We start from the raw sequence: 21813 nt of genomic DNA on the forward strand, positions 1-21813 counted from the left end.
CAACTAGATTAAGACGAGAAGATGGTTCAGTAGTTATTTAAAGTAATGTCCAATTGCTGACAGTGTGTCTCTCCATCTTAACCCAGCAGACTCATTATCCAGTCTTCCTTATTTCGCAATCAAACTCCAAACTCAACTCAGCGAGGCGTTGCCTTCGCTATCGTCATCTTTTTGTTTCTATTTTTAACCGAGTTGAAACCTCGATGTTCCCGCGGAGATGGACAAGGTTATAAAGCTCTCGGAATGTGGCGTCGACACACATTTGTTTCTTCTTCATCAAAGTAAGCGTCTCTTCAAATAGAAAATGGGAGCAGTGTATTTCAACGTGGAGAAAATATTGTACGTGATCATCGCCGTCATTGGAGTCCCTGGTAAGTGAGCAGAGCAAAATTAATGTAGGACTTCGCCCGAATCTGTAATGGACATCAAAGAAAAGGCTGAACGAACGAAGAAAGGAATACTTTCTTTCAGTCTTCAGTTAAAATAATGCAATGTATTTCTAGTGATGCTGGGGAATCAAGGCACTAATGGGAAAACAGGTAGCAAATTGGGGGAGTTCATAAAAGGAAGATGCCAAAGGAATTAATGTTGAAACGTTAAGAATCGGGATGATGTCTACCGCAAGTGCTAAAGTCGTTCTGTGGAACGTTGGATAAATTATTGTCATCTTTCAATTTTTTGCCAAATGCATTAAATTTGCGGAAATGTATCTCGGTAAAAACATGGAAGGAAGAACTAAACTGCTTCTAAAAGTAATTATTGGAAAAAGGCTCCAATTCATTATAAGATGATTGATGTCAGAATATTGACCGTGGAAAACTAATGTCATGGATAGAAGCTTAGATAAACGTAGTGCAGCTTCTGACGATGTAACTCGTATATTATGGGAGGACATGTCTGGTGAATTAATATTCTTGGAAGAGCTCAGATAAAGCCCCAGGTGGGAAAGGTAGTGATACATTAGGGCGAACTGCAAATTAGCTGCGTGACAAGAAAATAATAAATCGTCGTCGTCGTCGTCGTCGTCCACCCACCCCCCCCCCCCCCAACCCCCCAACCCCCCACCCCCACCCCCATACCAGGTACGGGTGAAACCCCACCGAATTAAAGCAGAGCTGGTCACAAGATGCAGTACATTAATGATTTGAATCTGGAAATATTTCTGAGAATGCCGCTTTCTTAATGTAGGGCGGGATTCCGAGTTACGGAAATAAGGAGATGATTAAGAGTGATGCACTGGCGCGGATTGAGTTGGAAAATACAGGACAGGTGGGGGAAAACATGGGTAAATAGGAAGTTATGGACTTTGGAAGGATTCCGTCTGGAGGCGGCTTAATCTCGGAATGGTGACAGACTGGCAATTGTTGATGAGCGAAGTGATGACCGTCCCGCAGTACTAACACGGTGCCGCAGCGGTAGAGTTCCTGCCTTACAGTGCCAGAGACCCGGGATCGATCCTGATCTCGGGTGCTGTCTGTACGGAGTTGGCATGTTCTCCCCGTGACCTGCGTGGGGTTTTTTTCCGGGAGCTCCGATTTCCTCGCACATTCCATTGGCTTCAGTAAGGATTGTGAATTGTATCAAATGTGCAGGATCGAGTTAGTGTGCGGGGATCGCTGGTCAGCACGGATTGGATCAGCCGAAGTACCTGTTTCCGCGCTGTGTCTCCAAATTAAAAGTAGGAACTACACCAGTCCTAAAAGGGCTGAATCCTGTTGAGATTGAGCAAGTAGGGGGAAATCAAATTACACTTTGCCATTCTGTTTTTATTAAACTGTGGGAGTAAAGGTTGAAAGGCTGGAGTAATTAGGTTTGTATACACTGGAATTTAGAAGGATGAGGGGGGATCTTATTGAAACATATAAGATAATTAGGGGATTGGACACATTAGAGGCAGGAAACATGTTCCCAATGTTGGGGGATTCCAGAACAAGGGGCCACAGTTTAAGAATAAGGGGTAGGCCATTTAGAACGGAGATGAGGAAGAACTTTTTCAGTCAGAGAGTGGTGAAGGTGTGGAATTCTCTGCCTCAGAAGGCAGTGGAGGCCAGTACGTTGGATGCTTTCAAGAGAGAGCTGGATAGAGCTCTTAAGGATAGCGGAGTGAGGGGGTATGGGGAGAAGGCAGGAACGGGGTACTGATTGAGAGTGATCAGTCATGATCGCATTGAATGGCGGTGCTGGCTCGAAGAGCTGAATGGCCTACTCCTGCACCTATTGTCTATTGTCTATTGTCTATTGCCTATTATTGTCTACCCGGACACTGGGGAAACCACACATTTCAGGTTCAGAGGGATATGGGGCAAATGCAGGTAAATGGAACGTGCTTACATGGGGCATCTTCGTCGGCATGGACGAACTGGGCTGCAGGTTGTGTTCCCATTCTGTGTGACTCTGTGACTCTATAACACTGCATGTACTTGTTTAAAACATTTCCCTGTTTTCCTCGGGAGTTCCGAATTCCTTGATGCACACCAACGGCGTACAGGGCTGCAGGTTAATTCGTTTCGGTAAAAATGTAAATTGTCCCTAATGTGTAGAATGGTGTTAGTGTATGGCCGGTGTGCAGTCGGTGGGCGAACGGCTTTCTTCCGCGATGTATCTCTAAATTAAACTAAACTAAACTAAACTAAACTAAACTAAACTAAACTCAAGTAAACTAAACTGAACTGAACTAAACTTAGCAAAACTAATCTATCCAGTCAGTGGATTGGCCGGACAGAGTTTCTGTCATTGTTGCTTTTTTACCGAATTCATCGGTAGCTTCCTCGACATTGAGGGAAACAAATGTTTTGCGAATAGTGCGGAACGTCTGGTTCAATATTTAATAGTGTTCAGAATATTGAACGTAAAATGTCGATATTCTGATTGTTTATGTCCCTGGGAATGATATTCTCTGCCAGAGAGCAATTGCGGCGAAATGCGGTACATTCGTTCAAAAGGAACAGAGATTTGGGCATCGGGGTTTGGATGGACTAGGTTTCATTTTTAGGGATTAGAAGTATGAGAGGCGAACTCGTCACAACTTCCGAAACCTAATGTGGTTGGATGGTCTCAATGTAGAGAGTTTGTATTCCGGACAGTGCAGGGAGTATTTATCCAGGGCAATGCGGGGGGGGGGTTATCGCGGACAGTGAGGGGGCATGTGTTTCGGCCAGTGCGGGGAGTTTGTATTCCGGACAGAGCCGAGGGTATGTTTCCCGGATAGTGCGGGAGTATGTATCACCGATACTGCAGAAGAATAATTCACGGGGAGTGCAGTGAATAGCTATCCCGGATAGTGCGGGAGTACATATTACGGATAGTGTGGGAGTATATATCACGGAGTGTGTGGGAGTATATATCACGGGGAGTGTGGGAGTATATATCACGGATAGTGTGGGGGTATATATCACGGATAGTGCGGGAGTATATATCACGGATAGTGCGGGAGTATATATCACGGATAGTGCGGGAGTATATATCACGGATAGTGCGGGAGTATATATCACGGATAGTGCGGGAGTATATATCACGGATAGTGTGGGAGTATATATCACGGATAGTGCGGGAGTATATATCACGGATAGTGCGGGAGTATATATCACGGATAGTGTGGGAGTATATATCACGGGGAGTGTGGGAGTATATATCACAGTGCGGGAGTATATATCACAGTGCGGGAGTATATATCACGGATGGTGCGGGAGTATATATCACGGATAGTGTGGGAGTATATATCACGGGGAGTGTGGGAGTATATATCACGGATAGTGTGGGAGTATATATCACGGATAGTGTGGGAGTATATATCACGGGGAGTGTGGGAGTATATATCACGGGGAGTGTGGGAGTATATATCACGGGGAGTGTGGGAGTATATATCACGGATAGTGTGAGAGTATATATCACGGGGAGTGTGGGAGTATATATCACGGATAGTGTGGGAGTATATATCACAGTGCGGGAGTATATATCACGGATAGTGTGGGGGTATATATCACGGATAGTGTGGGAGTCTATATCACGGGGAGTGTGGGAGTATATATCACAGTGCGGGAGTATATATCACGGATAGTGTGGGAGTATATATCGCGGATAGCGCGGGAGTATATATCACGGATAATGTGGGAGTATATATCACGGGGAGTGTGGGAGTATATATCACAGTGCGGGAGTATATATCCCGGATAGTGTGGGAGTATATATCACGTGGAGTGTGGGAGTATATATCACGGATAGTGTGGGGGTATATATCACGGGGAGTGTGGGAGTATATATCACGGGGAGTGTGGGAGTATATATCAAAGTGCACGAGTATATATTACGGATAGTGTGGGAGTATATATCACGGATAGTGTGGGAGTATATATCACGGGGAGTGTGGGAGTATATATCACGGATAGTGTGGGAGTATATATCACAAATAGTGTGGGAGTATATATCACGGATAGTGCGGGGGTATATATCACGGATAGTGTGGGAGTATATATCACGGATAGTGCGGGGGTATATATCACGGGGAGTGTGGGAGTATATATCACGGATAGTGTGGGAGTATATTTCACAGTGCGGGAGTATATATCACGGATAGTGTGGGAGTCTATATCACGGATAGTGTGGGAGTCTATATCACGGATAGTGTGGGAGTCTATATCACGGATAGTGTGGGAGTATATATCACAGTGCGGGAGTATATATCACGGATAGTGTGGGAGTATATATCACGGATAGTGTGGGAGTATATATCACGGATAGTGTGGGAGTATATATCACGGATAGTGTGGGAGTATATATCACGGATAGTGTGGGAGTATATATCACGGGGAGTGTGGGAGTATATATCACGGATAGTGTGGGAGTATATATCACGGATAGTGTGGGAGTATATATCACGGGGAGTGTGGGAGTATATATCACGGGGAGTGTGGGAGTATATATCACGGGGTGTGTGGGAGTATATATCACGGATAGTGTGGGAGTCTATATCACGGGGAGTGTGGGAGTATATATCACAGTGCGGGAGTATATATCACGGATAGTGTGGGAGTATATATCGCGGATAGTGCGGGAGTATATATCACTGATAATGTGGGAGTATATATCACGGGGAGTGTGGGAGTATATATCACAGTGCGGGAGTATATATCACGGATAGTGTGGGAGTATATATCACGGGGAGTGTGGGAGTATATATCACGGGGAGTGTGGGAGTATATATCACGGGGAGTGTGGGACTATATATATAAGTGCACGAGTATATATTATGGATAGTGTGGGAGTATATATCACGGATAGTGTGGGAGTATATATCAAGGGGAGTGTGGGAGTATATATCACGGATAGTGTGGGAGTATATATCACGGGGAGTGTGGGAGTATATATCACGGATAGTGTGGGAGTATATATCACGGGGAGTGTGGGAGTATATATCACGGGGAGTGTGGGACTATATATATAAGTGCACGAGTATATATTATGGATAGTGTGGGAGTATATATCACGGATAGTGTGGGAGTATATATCAAGGGGAGTGTGGGAGTATATATCACGGATAGTGTGGGAGTATATATCACAAATAGTGCGGGAGTATATATCACGGATAGTGCGGGGGTATATATCACGGATAGTGTGGGAGTATATATCACGGATAGTGCGGGGGTATATATCACGGGGAGTGTGGGAGTATATATCACGGATAGTGTGGGAGTATATTTCACAGTGCGGGAGTATATATCACGGATAGTGTGGGAGTCTATATCACGGATAGTGTGGGAGTCTATATCACGGATAGTGTGGGAGTCTATATCACGGATAGTGTGGGAGTATATATCACAGTGCGGGAGTATATATCACGGATAGTGTGGGAGTATATATCACGGATAGTGCGGGAGTATATATCACGGATAGTGTTGGAGTGTATATCACGGGGTGTGTGGGAGTATATATCACGGAGAGTGCGGTGGTATGTGTCACGGATACTGTGGGAGTATATATCACGGGTAGTGTGGGAGTCTATATCACAGTGCGGGAGTATATATCACGGATAGTGTGGGAGTCTATATCACAGTGTATTGTTATGCTCTGGGGCACACAGGAACTGGACTCAAACGCACGACTCACACACAAGAGTCAATTTGGAGAAAATAAAGGCGTTCTTTTATTTTCACATTAAAGAACACTGCGATTCGAACCAAAAACTCTAAACTTACTCAGTTACAAAAACATTAGTTACAAAAATTACTTACTAGCTATATTACGACCGAGAGCACATGAATCAGAGCACATGAATCACAATACGAACTGGCACAGGACAAAGAGAGGCGTGGACTATATATACATGAGGTAAGGGCACACAGGTGGAAACAATCAAGGCGGGGCAGACAATTACAATGGCAGGAAGTCAAGGGACCTGAAATGAGAATCTAAACACAGAACATGACACAAGACTAACAGATATGACGGGGCATTACAGTTCCCCCCCCCCCCCTTTAGGGCCGACTCCTGACGGTCCAGGCTGGTCAGAATGAGTCTTGTCAAAGTCCTTGATCAAAGTTTTGTCCAAAATGAAGCTGGCAGGAATCTAGCACCTCTCCTCAGGACCGTAGCCTTCCCAGTCGACGAGAAACTGGTGACCGCGACCTCTCTTTCGGACTGCAAGAAGTGCCTTAACTGTGTAGACCGGACCACCGTCGACGAGCCGGGGGGTGGAGGGGGCTTGGAGGCGGGCACGAGTGCACTTTCCTTGACCGGTTTTATTTGCTGACGTGGAATGTAGGGTGAACCCTTAATGACCTGGGGAGTTGTAGACGGACCGAAACAGGGTTAATGACTTTCGAAATGGGAAATGGACCCACGAACCTTGGAGCCAGCTTTCTGGCGTGGACGTGAAGTGGCAAGTCCTTTGTAGACAGCCATACTTTCTGGCCTGGGCGATAATGCGGAGCGGATCTGCGGTGGCGGTCGGCTGCCGCTTTCATCCGGGACTGACCCCGGAGTAGAACCCTCCGAGCTCCGTCCCAGATTCGGCGACAGCGTCGGATCATTGCGTGGGCAGAAGGCACCGTCACCTCACCCTCATAAGCCGAGAACAAGGGGGGCTGGTAGCCGTAGGCACATTGGAAGGGTGTGAGTCCCGTGGCAGCCGTAGGAAGCGTGTTGCGTGCGTACTCGACCCAGATGAGATGGTCGCTCCAGGTGGTCTGGTTTTGCGCGATGAGACAGCGCAAGCAGGTCTCGAGCTCCTGGTTCATCCGCTTAGTCTGGCCATTGGATTGCGGATGGTAACCAGAAGACAGGCTGACGGTGGCACCTATGAGGGAACAAAACTCACTCCAAAACTTGGACACAAACTGAGGACCTCGGTCCGAGACAATGTCTGTAGGGAAACCATGGATACGGAAAACGTGAGACATCATTACCTCTGCCGTCTCTTTGGCAGAGGGGAGCTTGGCCACAGCGATAAAATGTACCATCTTTGAAAATCGGTCTACCACCGTCAGGACAGTTGTGTTACCTTTGGAGGCCGGCAACCCAGTAACAAAGTCAATAGAGATGTGGGACCAGGGCCTCTGAGGGACTGAAAGTGGGTGCAGCAGGCCCGCTTGGGCTTGTCTGGAGGGCTTGCTCCTTGCACAGACAGGGCAGGCGGCCATATATTCAGCTACATCCTTCTCAAGTGAAGGCCATCAAAAACGCTGTTTAACCACAAAAACAGTTCTCGGCACCTGGATGGCATGTGAGCAGGGACGTGTGAGCCCAGTGGATTACCTGGGGGCGCAATGTCACAGGAACAAACAAACAGTTAGTAGGACAGCCACTCGGTGCTGGAGTCTCATCATTAGCCTGCTTCACATCTGTTTCGATCTGCCAAGACACCACTCCTACCACACGGTTAAGTGGCAGGATGGGTTCGGGTTCTCTGGTATCAGGTTCAGGGTCATAAAGTCGGGACAGGGCGTCTGGTTTTGTGTTCTGGGAACCGGGCCTGTAAGACAGAGAAAAGTTGAACCTACTAAAAAACAGAGTCCATCTGGCCTGACGTGAGTTGAGTCTCTTGGCTTTGCGGATGTATTCCAGGTTCTTGTGATCTGTCCATACCAGAAAAGGCTGCTCGGCCCCCTCCAGCCAGTGCATCCACTCCCCCAATGCGGCTCTGACCGCCAGCAGTTCTTTGTTTCCGACATCGTAATTTTTTTCTGCGGGGGTCAACTTACGTGACAGGTAGGCGCAGGGATGAATCCGGTTGTCCTTCTCCGCTCTCTGGGAAAGTACCGCCCCAATCCCCTCGTTGGAGGCATCCACCTCCACAATGAACTGTCTCTGGGGATCTGGGATGGTCAGAACAGGAGCGTTGGTGAACAATGTTTTGAGGCGCTGGAAGGCGGCTTCGGCCGGAGGATTCCACTGGAACTAGGTCTTGGAAGACGTGAGAGAGTGCAGAGGAGCAGCAACAGCACTGAAGTCTCTAATAAAACGTCTGTAAAAGTTTGTAAATCCGAGAAACTGTTGCACATTCTTTCTGTTAGTGGGGGTGGGCCAATTGGCCACCGCACTGACCTTACCAGGGTCCATCTGGATGTGGTCGGCCGATATAATGTAGCCCAGAAAGGACATTGTGTCTGCGTGGAAGTCGCACTTCTCGGCCTTCACATACAGACGGTTAGCTAAGAGCTTCTGCAACACACACTTGACATGATGCTCATGAGACTGTATGTCTGGGGAGAAGATAAGAATGTCATCAAGGTAGACAAAAACACACTCATTGAGAAATTCCCTGAGGACCTCGTTCATAAAAGCTTGGAAGACTGCGGGGGCATTGGTTAACCCGAACGGCATCACCATATACTCGTAGTGCCCGTTAGGGGTGTTAAACCCAGTTTTCCACTAATCCCCCTCTCTGATTCTCACTAGATGGTATGCATTCCTTAAGTCTAGTTTAGTGAATACTTTTGGCTTTGTGCAACAGTTCAAAAGCAGAAGACATCAAAGGAAGTGGGTAACGATTCTTGATCGTAATCTCGTTTAGGAAGCTGTAATCTATGCAGGGACGAAGTGACCCATTTTTCTTGCCCACAAAGAAAAACCCCGCGCCTGCTGCCGAGGAGGACGGGCGAATAATGCCCATCCTCAGGGAGGACTCAATGTACTCATCCATCGCCTTCCTCTCGGGGCCGGATATGGAGTACAGTCGCCCCTTGGGAATAGGGCCCCCCGCAGCAGGTTGATAGCGCAGTCGAAAGGTCGATGAGGAGGCCCTGGACTTGTTGAACACCTCCTTCAGTTCATGGTAACATGGTGGAACCTTCGACAGATCGGGATAGTCATCATCATCATTAGAAATCTTTATTTCTTCAGATTTAAGAACATTTATTCCCAAAACCGCCCCGATCTTCCCGTAACTCACCCCTTTGTTCACTGGTTCAACAAGACATGATTGTGTGCACTCAACCCCCCATCGTCTGATCTTACCAGATCGCCAATCAATCTGAGGATTGTGTTTCTGCAGCCAAGGGAAACCAAAGACCAAGGGATGTTGAGCTGAGTCAAACAAGTGAAAAGACATTATCTCCACATGGTTAGCATTGAACATGACTTTGACAGGTTCTGTACGATGAGTTATCTCAAACAACTGACGTCCATCTAAAGCGCTCGCCACAATAGGTTGCAACAGGGGCACAGATTTAACCTTACACGATCGAGCTAGAGTCCAGTCCATGAGATTCTCGTCGGCTCCGGAGTCGATCAAAACCCCCCGAGTCACAATTTGCTGAATTAGAGTGAGGGTGGCCTGTGTCAGAGGTCGAGGAGGTAAGTCCGAAACGGGGAATTGGCTCACCAGTGTCCTCCTTTTCACTGGTGAGCCACCCCTTTTACCGAGCAGTCGGCCAGACGGTGTCCTTATTGACCGCAATAAAAGCAGGCTCCGTCCTTCAGGCGGCGCTGTCGCTGCTCCGGAGTCAGCCTGGTTCGTCCTAGCTGCATGGGTTCCTCCGACGGCTGAGAGGACGCTGTTTTCTCCGGCCAGCGATGAACAGGGAACGATGACTTCTTCGGTGTGAAGGACCCCTGGTGATTGGGAGGACGATCAGCAGCCTGGTGCCGCTGAGGGGAAGTGTGCAGGGTTATGCTTGAAGTTGAGATCACATTGTACAAGGAATGATCTACAATTCTCCGAGTCTCCAGAGAAATTATCTGGTGAAGCCAGGCGTAGAATCAGCGTGGGGTTCGCAGGCGTGGCCGGAACAGCAGGCGGATGGCCGGCTGAAGGTTCAATGTGAGCCAGTGGAGAAGCTGCCGAGGTTGGGTCGAGACGAGCCAGAACCTGATGGAGTTGTACAGCGAGGTGGTTAATCTGGGTCGTCACTGATGACTGGAACTCGCCTTGTCAATCGTTCAGCTCGCGCACCCTGTGACTGACTGAGCGCAGCTGCTCCTCCTGGTGCTGGATCTTAGTGCCCTGGTTGGCAAGGGCTGATTTCCAAATCTTAGAGTCGGCTGAGTCCATACTATGGCCAGTTCGTTCTGTTATGCTCTGGGGCACACAGGAACTGGACTCAAACGCACGACTCACACACAAGAGTCAATTTGGAGAAAATAAAGGCGTTCTTTAATTTTCACATTAAAGAACACTGCGATTCGGAAGTGGCGGCGCCTAACGGCAGCGGCTCACTAGCAGTCTGTTCGTCTTTTTTCCTTTTTTTTTTGTTGTGTGTCGGTGTTGGGATGGTTTTTATATATTTGTTTGGTTGTGTATGTGTGGGAGGGGGTGGTGGTGTGGGAGGGGGTGGTGGTGTGGGTGGGGGGGGACTTTTCTCTTCCTCACGGCGCGGGGTGCGGCTCGGCTGCGGGGCCTAACATCGCCCGGTGCGGCTTGGCCGCTGGACTTTACATCGCCCGGTGCGGCTTGGCCGCTGGACTTAACAGTGCCCGGTGCAGCTCGGCCGCGGGACTTTGCATCGCCCGGTGCGGCTCGGCCGCGGGACTTTACATCGCTGGTGCGGCTCGACTGCGGGACTTAACATCGCCCGGTGCAGCTCGGCTGCGGGACTTAACATCGCACGGTGCGGCTCGGCTGCGGGTCTTTTCATCGCTGGTGCGGCTCGACTGCGGGACTTAACATCGCCCGGTGCGGCTCGACCACGGGACTTAACATCGCCCGGTGCGGCTCGACTGCGGGACTTAACATCGCCCGGTGCGGCTCGACCACGGGACTTAACATCGCCCGGTGTGGCTCGGCCACGGGACTTTACATCACTGGACTTAGCTGCGCAAGGCTTGGTCGCGGGCCTTTCATCGCCCGGTTCGGCCGCGGGACGTTTCAGCGCCCGGTGCGGGGACTGTGCGGGTCGGTCGGGGACGAGCTGTCTGTCCGTGGGCGTGGGGAAGAGAGTGGAAGTTTTGTTGCCTCCATCACAGTGAGGGGGTGTTTGGAGTCACTGTGATGGACGTTTGTGTCGGGGTTATGTGTCTTGTGTTCTTTTTTTCTATGACTGCTATGTAGTTTCGTTCGGTACTTCGGTGCCGAACGACAAATAAAGCTCTGTTATACCTGTTATACTGTTATATTCGAACCAAAAACTCTAAACTTACTCAGCTACAAAAACATTAGTTACAAAAATTACTTACTAGCTATACTACGACCGAGAGCACGTGAATCAGAGCACATGAATCACAATACGAACTGGCACAGGACAAAGGGAGGCGTGGACTATATATACATGAGGTAAGGGCACACAGGTGGAAACAATCAAGGCGGGGCTGACAATTACAATGGCAGGAAGTCAAGGGACCTGAAATGAGAATCTAAACACAGAACATGACACAAGACTAACAGATATGACGGGACATTACATATATATCACGGATAGTGTGGGAGTCTATATCACAGTGCGGGAGTATATATTACGGATAGTGTGGGAGTCTATTTCACAGTGCGGGTGTATATATCACGGATAGTGTGGGAGTCTATATCACAGTGCGGGAGTATATATCACGGATAGTGTGGGAGTCTATATCACAGTGCGGGAGTATATATCACGGATAGTGTGGGAGTCTATATCACAGTGCGGGAGTATATATCACGGATAGTGTGGGAGTATATATCACGGAGAGTGCGGTGGTATGTGTCACCGACAGTGCGGAACAATGTATCACGGATAGTACAGTGAGTGGATATCCCGGGCTGTGCGAAAAGTCTGTATCCCGGACAATGAGAGATGTATGTATCCATGACAATGCGGGAGTATCCTAGACAGTGTGTGGCGTCTGTATCCGAATAGTGCAGGAGTATGCAACGCGACACTGCAAGAGTGTGTATCGGGATGATGCGGGCAGTATGTATTCCGGACATTGAGGGGAGTATGAATCGAGACCGGGCGGGGAGCATGTATTGGGAGAGTGCAGTGAGTAGATATCCCGGGCTGTGCGAGGACAACGTTTTCAGACAACGCAGTCAAGCAGTATGTGACTCGCGTTCAGGAAGAAGCATGAACCGTGTGGGACTCAGTTGATGCTAAATTGTGGACTCCAATGATTGTTGAAAGTCTTGCGTTCGACGTCATAGAAACCAGAGGCGGCTGGTTCTTTAAGCTGCTTCATTGAGACAATGTTCGGTAGATTCCATGACATCGACCAAGTCAGAAGATTGGAGAGTACAGCAGAAAATTTAGCTCTGAAGGTCGAAACCTCAATTATCTTGATGGATAGTGTTTTAGGACGAGAGTCATACTGCTGTTCCTAATTCTTGCCCACTTCCGTTCTTGTTCTGCAGTGAATTTGGTGGCGGTGGTGATCCTGTCCCGGGGTAAGTGCGGCCTCTCCACCTGCACCACTCGCTACCTGGTGGCCATGGCAGCGGCGGATCTACAAGTGATTGTCACTGAGGTAATTTTGTATCAGATCAATTACCATTATTTCCCGGTGTGCTTCCTGAACATTACTCCTGTCTGCATCGTACTCCGAGTCCTGTCTCGCATCGCTGTTAACTGTTCCGTCTGGTTCACCGTCACTTTCACCTTTGATCGGTTTGACGCCATTTGTTGCCAGAAGCTGAAAACAAAATATTGCACCGGGAAAACTGCGGCCGTGGTTCTCGCAACAACCGGCGTTCTGTTCTGTCTGAAGAACGGTCCACTTTACTTCAGTTATGGACCCAGATCGATCATCGACAATGTACCGTGGTTCTGTTATCCGAAGCCAAGTTACTTTACTGACCCCGGGTGGGTGGCATTTGACTGGCTCGACATTGCTTTAACTCCGTTCCTCCCCTTCGCTGTAATCCTGCTGCTCAACGCTCTGACAGTCCGGCACATTTTAGTGGCCAGCAGGGTCCGTAAGAGGCTGAGGGGTCAGAGTAAAGGGGAGAACAGCAGTGACCCGGAGATGGAGAGCAGGAGGAGGTCTGTGGTTTTACTCTTCACACTATCCGGCAGCTTCATTCTCCTGTGGCTAACCAATGTCGCGGAATTCATCTATTATCAGGCCACAGGGATAGGAACGGGAGGAAATGAAGCTGAAATTACTTTCGCCTATGTCGGATATTTGCTAAGGAACTTCAGCTGCTGCACGAACACATTCATTTACGCTGCCACCCAGTCGAAGTTTAGAGAGCAGGTAATAGGCGCCGTGAAATATGCGTTCGCCTCAGTGCTTCGATTCATTACTCACCAATGAGCGAATCCCGGAGCAGCTCACAGTTCGCGCTGCTTCCTGAAGGTCTTGGTACCTGCAAGCAACATTCACTGTGCCAGGAGAATGTGACCTTGTAACCACATATTGTGTGGACGGTCAGACTCTACCCGCAGTGACTCGGCACGCAACTCACACAATCTCCCAGTTAGTGACCCTCGACCCACAATCTGTCACCCTGTCCCCTCACTCTCAGAGATATGCCTCCTGAGAAACGGTGAGTCGTTGCCTCTCAAACTCAGCACTCGCACACTTTGATGATTCTCCACCAATATAGACCAGTGACGGCGAATCTCTATACTACGTGCCTAGTGTCATCGATACGGTGCCCAAAATGTCTCAGTTCCTCCAGTTTGGCCGGCACGTCTATTTATGGCACGAGAAGAAATTGAATCTGTCAGATTCAATCAGAAAACAAAACTGGTCCATTCGTCTATTCAGTTTACCCGAACAGAAAAGCCCGCATTTGTCCCACTATGATCTTTCTCACTCGCCGATCAGTCAGCTGACCATTCCAGCTTCGTTCCGCCCTACAACTGTCTATTCCCTTCAGGACGCGTTAGCTCAATCGGACCGCGCCCGTTCTGCTGCCGGAGAACAGGATGCACTCTTCGCCGCCGTGTTTCCTCGTGTAGCATTGCGAGCTTTATTCTCCACAGTCTGCTCTCTGAATTCTTAATTAATTTTACTGGCTTCACTTCCATTATCTCGGTTCGACTTCCCTCTGATTCTCATCGTCCAACATTTTTTTTGAATACTGTAAACTGGTGGCGAAATTCGCACCACAATAGCACCAGGCAATGGCCATCCTGCACCACCTCCCCTCCACATTCAATGAAAATTACATGACGCTGATTCCACCACCATCACCAGGAACACAAATGGAGCTGTCACATATATCTATTGACGGCAAGAGCCTGTCAGAGTCGCGCCACTCAGTCGCGAATGACTCAACTCCGAAAGTCCTGAAATACCCTCCGCTATCCCGGGAGGCTGCAGCTCCAGCAAAGCTGAAGAACCCCACACCTTCCATGACAAGCAAGCCTCCAGATTGATACTGTCCACCTGCGCAAACATTAATCCCTCGATAACACCACCCCCGCTACCGCTCCCGGCGTTTGCAACAGGCAATGCGCTTCCTCGGCCGACTGCTCAGCCGACACCTCCCAAACGCCAAACTTCCGCCAGCAAGAGGATAACGAGAGCAGCTGCATTGGATCACCACCATTTGCAGATCCCGCTCCACGTTTCACGACTCAGTCATTTGGATACATATCGCTCCCTCCCCAACTGCGGTGGTAGACTACATTAGCTGAAGGGCTGCACCAGTTCAGGAAATTGGTTCAGTGTCACATTCCTAATCTCAGCACGGGATGGAGATAAAGGCCTCGTCGCTGCCGCCCAGAGAGTACGTGGTTATATTTTCTATATTCCTCTCTGGTTTGAACCATTTCTCCCTATTCGCTAACTGAACTGAACTAACCCCTGAATGATCCGCCTTAACTCTCCGACTGGTCCGACACAACTCTCCCGGATGATCTGATCGATTTCTCCCTGGAGGTCTGCCCTAATTTACCCGGATTGTCTGGCCCATCACTCCAGGTGCTGCGACTCAACACTCGCGAATATCCTGACCTAATTCTCCCGGATGTCCTGACCCACCTCAGCCGGATATTGATCCAAATCTCGTCGATGATCTGACCGAACTCCCCTGGTTGGTCCGACCTCGCTCTTCTACGTCCCCTACACTCATATATTGTGCCTGGTGATCCTACTGTCCTGCTCGACCCGGGTCACTTCACCTTCGTGGCCTGAGCCCTCGCACCTTCAATCTAACCCGACTGCTTCGTAAACCGATCTCGCTCAAAGAAAGGACATTAAACGATGCCAGTCGGCCCCATAGTGTAACTTCATTCTTCATTCTTCCCTCGCACAATTCAAGCATGGAATAGTCTTCACCCCACTATAGCTACTCAACCAGACGCAACTAACTTTAAGGCAGCTCTTCTTCTCCAAGAAGCCCTTCTTGCTTAAGTCCATACTCCTCCATCTCCAGTTTAAATTCCATTTGGAATATTTTGGAGGACCAAGAAACAAGAAAGAACCAAGAACCAGGAACTCGCTATCTCATCGTTAATTGTGGTGCGTTGAATTACACAAGAGTAAGCAAAGGTTGGAATAATAAATTCCTCGAAATCGTGTGTTGATGTGTATTGTTTGTATAGTAGGAAAATAACTGCAGATGCTGGTTCAAATCGAAGGTATTTATTCACAAAATGCTGGAGTAACTCAGCAGGTCAGGCAGCATCTCGGGAGAGAAGGAATGGGTGACGTTTCGGGTCATCACCCTTCTTCAGACTGATGTGGGGGGGCGGGACAAAGGAAGTATATAGGTGGAGACGGGAAGATAGAGGGAGAACTGGGAAGGGGATGGGAAGAGATGGACAGAGGAACTATCTAAAGTTGGAGAAGTCAATGTTCATACCGCTGGGCTGCAAGCTGCCCAAGCGAAATATGAGGTGCTGTTCCTCCACTTTCCGATGGGCCTCACTATGGCACTGGAGGAGGCTCCTGACAGAAAGGTCAGACTGGGAATGGGAGGGGGAGTTGAAGTGCTCAGCCACCGGGAGATCAGGTTGGTTAAGGCGGACTGAAAGCAGCTGTTGAGCCAAAAGCAGGTGTTGAGCGAAACGATCGCCGAGCCTGCGTTTGGTTTCGCCGATGTAAAAAAGTTGATATCTAGAGCAGCGGATACAATAGATGAGGTTGGATGAGGTGCAGTTAAACCTCTGTCTCACCTGGAAAGACTGTTTGGGTCCTTGGATGGAGTGAAGGGGGGAGGTAAAGCGACAGGTGTTGCATCTCCTGCATTTGTGAGGAATTGTGAGGAAGATGCAATAAGGCTGCAGGGTGACTTGGACAGGTTGTGTGAGTGGGCGGATACATGGCAGATGCAGTTTAATGTAGATAAGTGTGAGGTTATTCACTTTGGAAGTAAGAATAGAAAGGCAGATTATTATCTGAATGGTGTCAAGTTAGGAAGAGGGGATGTTCAACGAGATCTGGGTGTCTAGTGCATCAGTCACTGAAAGGAAGCATGCAGGTACAGCAGGCAGTGAAGAAAGCCAATGGAATGTTGGCCTTCGTAACAAGAGGAGTTGAGTATAGGAGCAAAGAGGTCCTTCTACAGTTGTACCGGGCCCTGGTGAGACCGCACCTGGAGTACTGTGTGCAGTTTTGGTCTCCAAATTTGAGGAAGGATATTCTTGCTATTGAGGGCGTGCACTAGGTTGATTCCCGGAATGGCGGGACTGTCGTATGTTGAAAGGCTGGAGCAATTAGGCTTGTATACACTGGAATTTAGAAGGATGAGGGGGGGTCTTATTGAAACGTATAAGATAATTAGGGGATTGGACACATTAGAGGCAGGAAACATGTTCCCAATGTTGGGGGAGTCCAGAACAAGGGGCCACAGTTTAAGAATAAGGGGTAGGCCATTTAGAATGGAGATGAGGAAGAACTTTTTCAGTCAGAGAGTGGTGAAGGTGTGGAATTCTCTGCCTCAGAAGGCGGTGGAGGCCAGTTCGTTGGATGCTTTCAAGAGAGAGCTGGATAGAGCTCTTAAGGATAGCGGAGTGAGGGGGTATGGGGAGAAGGCAGGAATGGCGGTGCTGACTCGAAGGGCTGAATGGCCTACTCCTGCACCTAATGTCTATTGTCTATTGTCTATTTGCAGGGGAAGGTGCCGGGGATGGGGTGATTTGGGTAGGAAGGGACGAGTGGACCAGGGAGTTACGGTGGGAACGGTCTCTGCGGAACGCAGAAAGGGTTGTTTGTATAATCAGTCCATTATCAGGGACATTAAGAGGCAACGGGGATATCGTCGGGGGAGACTGTGGTGGGGGTTTCAGGGAAATGAGAAGAGAGATATGAAGGTTCGGGCTGTGGTATCGGAAGGACGGAGTGATGCAGCCTGATGGCAACGCGAGGGAGGGAATGATCAGAAGAATGTAAGCGTGGGTGAAGGTCTTGATAGAATGCGTTTCTGCGAATCAATGGCCAGGTGTGTTAATTCCATCCATCAGATGGAAATCCGACAAACCGGAGTGGTTTGCTTTGACTTCAATGCTGTACTGTTCTAAATACCATGTCCTTCCAGATATCTGTATCTCTGCACAGGTGACTGCAGTGTTACTCACACTGTTTCTCCAAAACCCACCGTGACTAAAACAGTGACAACGTTCGGTGGGTGTCCACACCGTTGTAAGATCTCTGGTCACCTGGATCTCTCAGACTTTGGCACCGAGCCCTCCTTAGCGAGAGATTATTCTATCGGACACGATTTACTCACTTTGAAAAACATGGTCTTATTCACCAAAGCTTTCTGCGAGGCAGATCTTGGCTAACAAATCTGAGTATTTGGAAGAAGTAACGGTGATGTTTGAGGGTAGGGTCCATATGAACTTTAGTGAAGCATTACACATGGATCACTTTGATCGGTTAGTCCAGAATATTAACTCCAGGGGTCCCACTGTGAGCTGGTAAATGGGATCCAAAATCTGCTTGATCACAAAAAAATCTGATGGTAATGGTGGAGGGATGTTTCCACAGCTGGAGGCCTGTGACCAGCGCATTGGCCTATGTTTTGTGTGAAATGTATCAACGAGTTGAAGAACAATACAAGCGGACTTCTTATTAGGTTTGCAGATGAAAATAAGTATGGTGTCTGGCAAGAAACGCTGTCAAAGGATACAGTAGGGCATGGACAGGTTGGAGATCTTGGCTAAGATTTGGCAAATGGAGTTTACAGAGGGGAACATGGAAGAAAGAGCAGTACAACGCAGTAACAGCCACTTCAGCCCAAAATGTTTGTGCCGACAAAATTTCAACTCAAATTAATCCCAATTCCCCGCACAAGATCTGTTCACTGCATGTTTATATGGCTATCTAAATATATCTTAAACATCACAATCGCAAACTCCATTTGCCACCTATCCAAGTTAATCAGCATTGGTGTATATCATTTGGGGAGGTTAAATCTAAGGGGTAACCAGACAATTAATAGCAGGATCCTTGGGAGCATTAACCTGCAGAAGGATGGTGGATCAAAGTCAATATTTCCATTAAATGGTTGGGCCTGGGAGGAATAGTCAGATGTTGTGCGACAAAAGGATTGAAAAGTTGCGAATTACGAAGCTGGAGAGAGGTACGCAGGTGAAAGGGAAAGGGAGGGGATAAACATGTGAGGGTGCGGATGGGACGCAGGGGGTGGGTGAGCAGTGTAGAAGAGGTCGGCTGTGGGGCATGAACGGACAGGGGAGGGGTTATGTAGTTATCGAAAATCTTACAATTCAATGTTCTTACCATTGGGTTGTAAGCTATCCAAGTTATTATGAGTTTTGTTCCTCGAATTTGCATGTGGCCTCAGTCTGGCAATGGGACAGAAAGGTCAATATGTGAAAGGGAGGAGACTTTAAAATGATTAATAATCAAAAGATCCAAGCAGACATTTGCATGTGTTCTGCAAAGGTTTTTCCCAGTCTACGCTTGGTCTCGCCGTTGTCCGGGCGGCCACATCAGGAACACCGGATCCAGTAGATGTCGTTAGACGAGTTGCACGGGACCACTGCCTCGCCTCATTCATGGAGGGATATGAGGGAGGGGTGATGGGCACAGGTGTTACATTTCCTACGATGCGAATGAATGAGTGAACCAAGTAGTTGCCGATGGCAAGGTCTCTTCAGAAGACCGAAAGGAATGAGGATGGGAAGGTGTGATTGGTGGTGGGATCCTGTTGGACGTGAAGGAAATGTCACGATGTCACGGGGAGACCGTACGAACTCGTACAGCCAACATCCGTAGTCAGGACCGAACCCCGGTCTCCGGCGCTGCAAGCGCTGTAAGACAGTAGCTCTACCGCTGCGCTTTGTGGGTAAAAGGTGGGAGTAAAAGGACTCGTGCTTGTCCGTATTGAGGAAGAATGAGCGAGAGCAGAACTACGGGAGGTCCAGGAGCGGTTGGAGCGGCGTGTGGGCGGGGCCCTGGAGCGGTTGGAGCGGCGTGTGGGCGGGGCCCAGGAGCGGTTGGAGCGGCGTGTGGGCGGGGCCCAGGAGCGGTTGGAGCGGCGTGTGGGCGGGGCCCTGGAGCGGTTGGAGCGGCGTGTGGGCGGGGTCCTGGAGCGGTTGGAGCGGCGTGTGGGCGGGGCCCAGGAGCGGTTGGAGCGGCGTGTGGGCGGGGCCCAGGAGCGGTTGGAGCGGCGTGTGGGCGGGGCCCAGGAGCGGTTGGAGCGGCGTGTGGGCGGGGCCCAGGAGCGGTTGGAGCGGCGTGTGGGCGGGGCCCAGGAGCGGTTGGAGGCGGTTGGAGATAAAAACGTTCCATCTCACTTTAAAATAAGTGGTCTGGAGGAAGCCGCTGATTGGTGTAAGCGGACTAGAGGAAGCAGCTGAATAGGCGTAACCCCGGGGTTGTAATTCTGCTTTTTGTTCGTACTTTTAGTTCAGGGTTCAGTGAGTTAAGGGTTCAGTGAGTTCAGGGTTCAGTGAGTTAAGGGTTCAGTGAGTTCAGGGTTCAGTGAGTTAAGGGTTCAGTGAGTTAAGGGTTCAGTGAGTTCAGGGTTCAGTGAGTTAAGGGTTCAGTGAGTTAAGGGTTCAGTGAGTTAAGGGTTCAGTGAGTTAAGGGTTCAGTGAGTTCAGGGTCCCGTGAGTTCAGGGTTCAGTGAGTTAAGGGTCCCGTGAGTTCAGGGTTCAGTGAGTTAAGGGTCCCGTGAGTTCAGGGTTCAGTGAGTTAAGGGTCCCCTGAGTTCAGGGTTCAGTGAGTTAAGGGTTCAGTGAGTTAAGGGTTCCGTGAGTTAAGGGTTCAGTGAGTTAAGGGTTCAGTGAGTTAAGGGTCCCGTGAGTTAAGGGTTCAGTGAGTTCAGGTTTCAGTGAGTTAAGGGTCCCGTGGGTTAAGGGTTCAGTGAGTTAAGGGTCCCGTGAGTTAAGGGTCCCTTGAGTTCAGGGTTCAGTGAGTTAAGGTTTCAGTGAGTTAAGGGTCCCGTGAGTTAAGGGTCCCGTGAGTTAAGGGTCCCGTGAGTTAAGGTTTCAGTGAGTTAAGGTTTCAGTGAGTTAAAGGTACAGTGCTTTTTAGTAAAGGTACAGTTTAAAGGATTAAGAGTGTGAGAGAGGGGTAAAAAAGGAATAATTGATTTAGACGAAGGACCCTGAGAAATAGCTGACCCGACCGTGCTCGGCTAGAGAAAAAAACCCGCAAGAACAAATGGTGACATTCCAAGGACAAGTGTTAGAAGATAACCAGACTACTAGGAGAAAGGGCAAGGTAACCAGAGAACTAGGGGAGAGGGCAAAATAGCCAGAGAACTGGGGGGAAAGGGCATGAACTACTCTGTACTGCGCTTGCCTAATGAGATAAATGAATATTACAAAAACGCCCATCATGACAAGACGTCTCATTTAAATGCACATGCGATGTATGATGTGGGAGGCAACAGGGGCGGTGACGGTAGATTGTGCACCTCAGTGCTCCGATTGGAAGGAGCCCGAAGGGGAGGAATTAAAGGTGTGACATGGAATTAAAGGTGTAACAATTGTAAATTGAAGTGAATAAAAAGAAGGGATTTTCCCGACCTCGGTGTGTCTCGACAGGGGAGGCACCCAACTCTGCAGACTTGCAAATAAACTATACTTGTTTCTCTAGATTGTCTCGAGCATCGTGATTGTGAGCACTCACATTTGCATCTCACAAGAGGGATTTGATTTAATTTGGGGGTAAGACATGTCAGGTGAGATCGGCCCCGTGGAATGCTCATCCTGCAATATGTGGGAGATCAGGGATATTGTCGGTGTGCCTGATGACTACATGTGCAGGAAGTGTGTCCAGCTGCAGCTCCTGGCAAACCGCATTGAATAGTTGGAGCTGCGGTTGGACTCATTCTGGAGCATCCACGATGCTGAGAAGGTCGTGGATAGCACGTATAGTGAGTTGGCCACACCACAGGTAAAAGATAAGCGGACAGAAATGAAACGGGTGGCCACTAGCCAGCGTAGCAGTAGGCAGGTAGTGCAGGAGTCCCCTGCGGTCATCTCCCTCCTAAACAGATATGCCATTTTGGATACTGTTGGGGGAGATGGCTCATCAGGGGAAGGCAGC

At 49.0% G+C, this 21813-nt stretch overlaps 1 protein-coding gene across 1 annotated transcript; it reads left to right on the forward strand.

The window, feature by feature from the left end:
* The first annotated feature begins 304 nt into the window (after positions 1 to 304).
* LOC144589746 (putative G-protein coupled receptor 139) lies at positions 305 to 13653 on the forward strand. Its single transcript, XM_078394845.1, has 2 exons — positions 305 to 371; positions 12752 to 13653. Exons 1-2 carry the CDS (start codon positions 305 to 307, stop codon positions 13651 to 13653), a joined length of 969 nt encoding a protein of 322 aa, XP_078250971.1.
* Positions 13654 to 21813: the final 8160 nt, after the last annotated feature.

This window comes from Rhinoraja longicauda, unplaced genomic scaffold (assembly GCF_053455715.1).
Source record: "Rhinoraja longicauda isolate Sanriku21f unplaced genomic scaffold, sRhiLon1.1 Scf000069, whole genome shotgun sequence".
NCBI classification, from domain to species: Eukaryota; Metazoa; Chordata; class Chondrichthyes; order Rajiformes; family Arhynchobatidae; genus Rhinoraja; species Rhinoraja longicauda.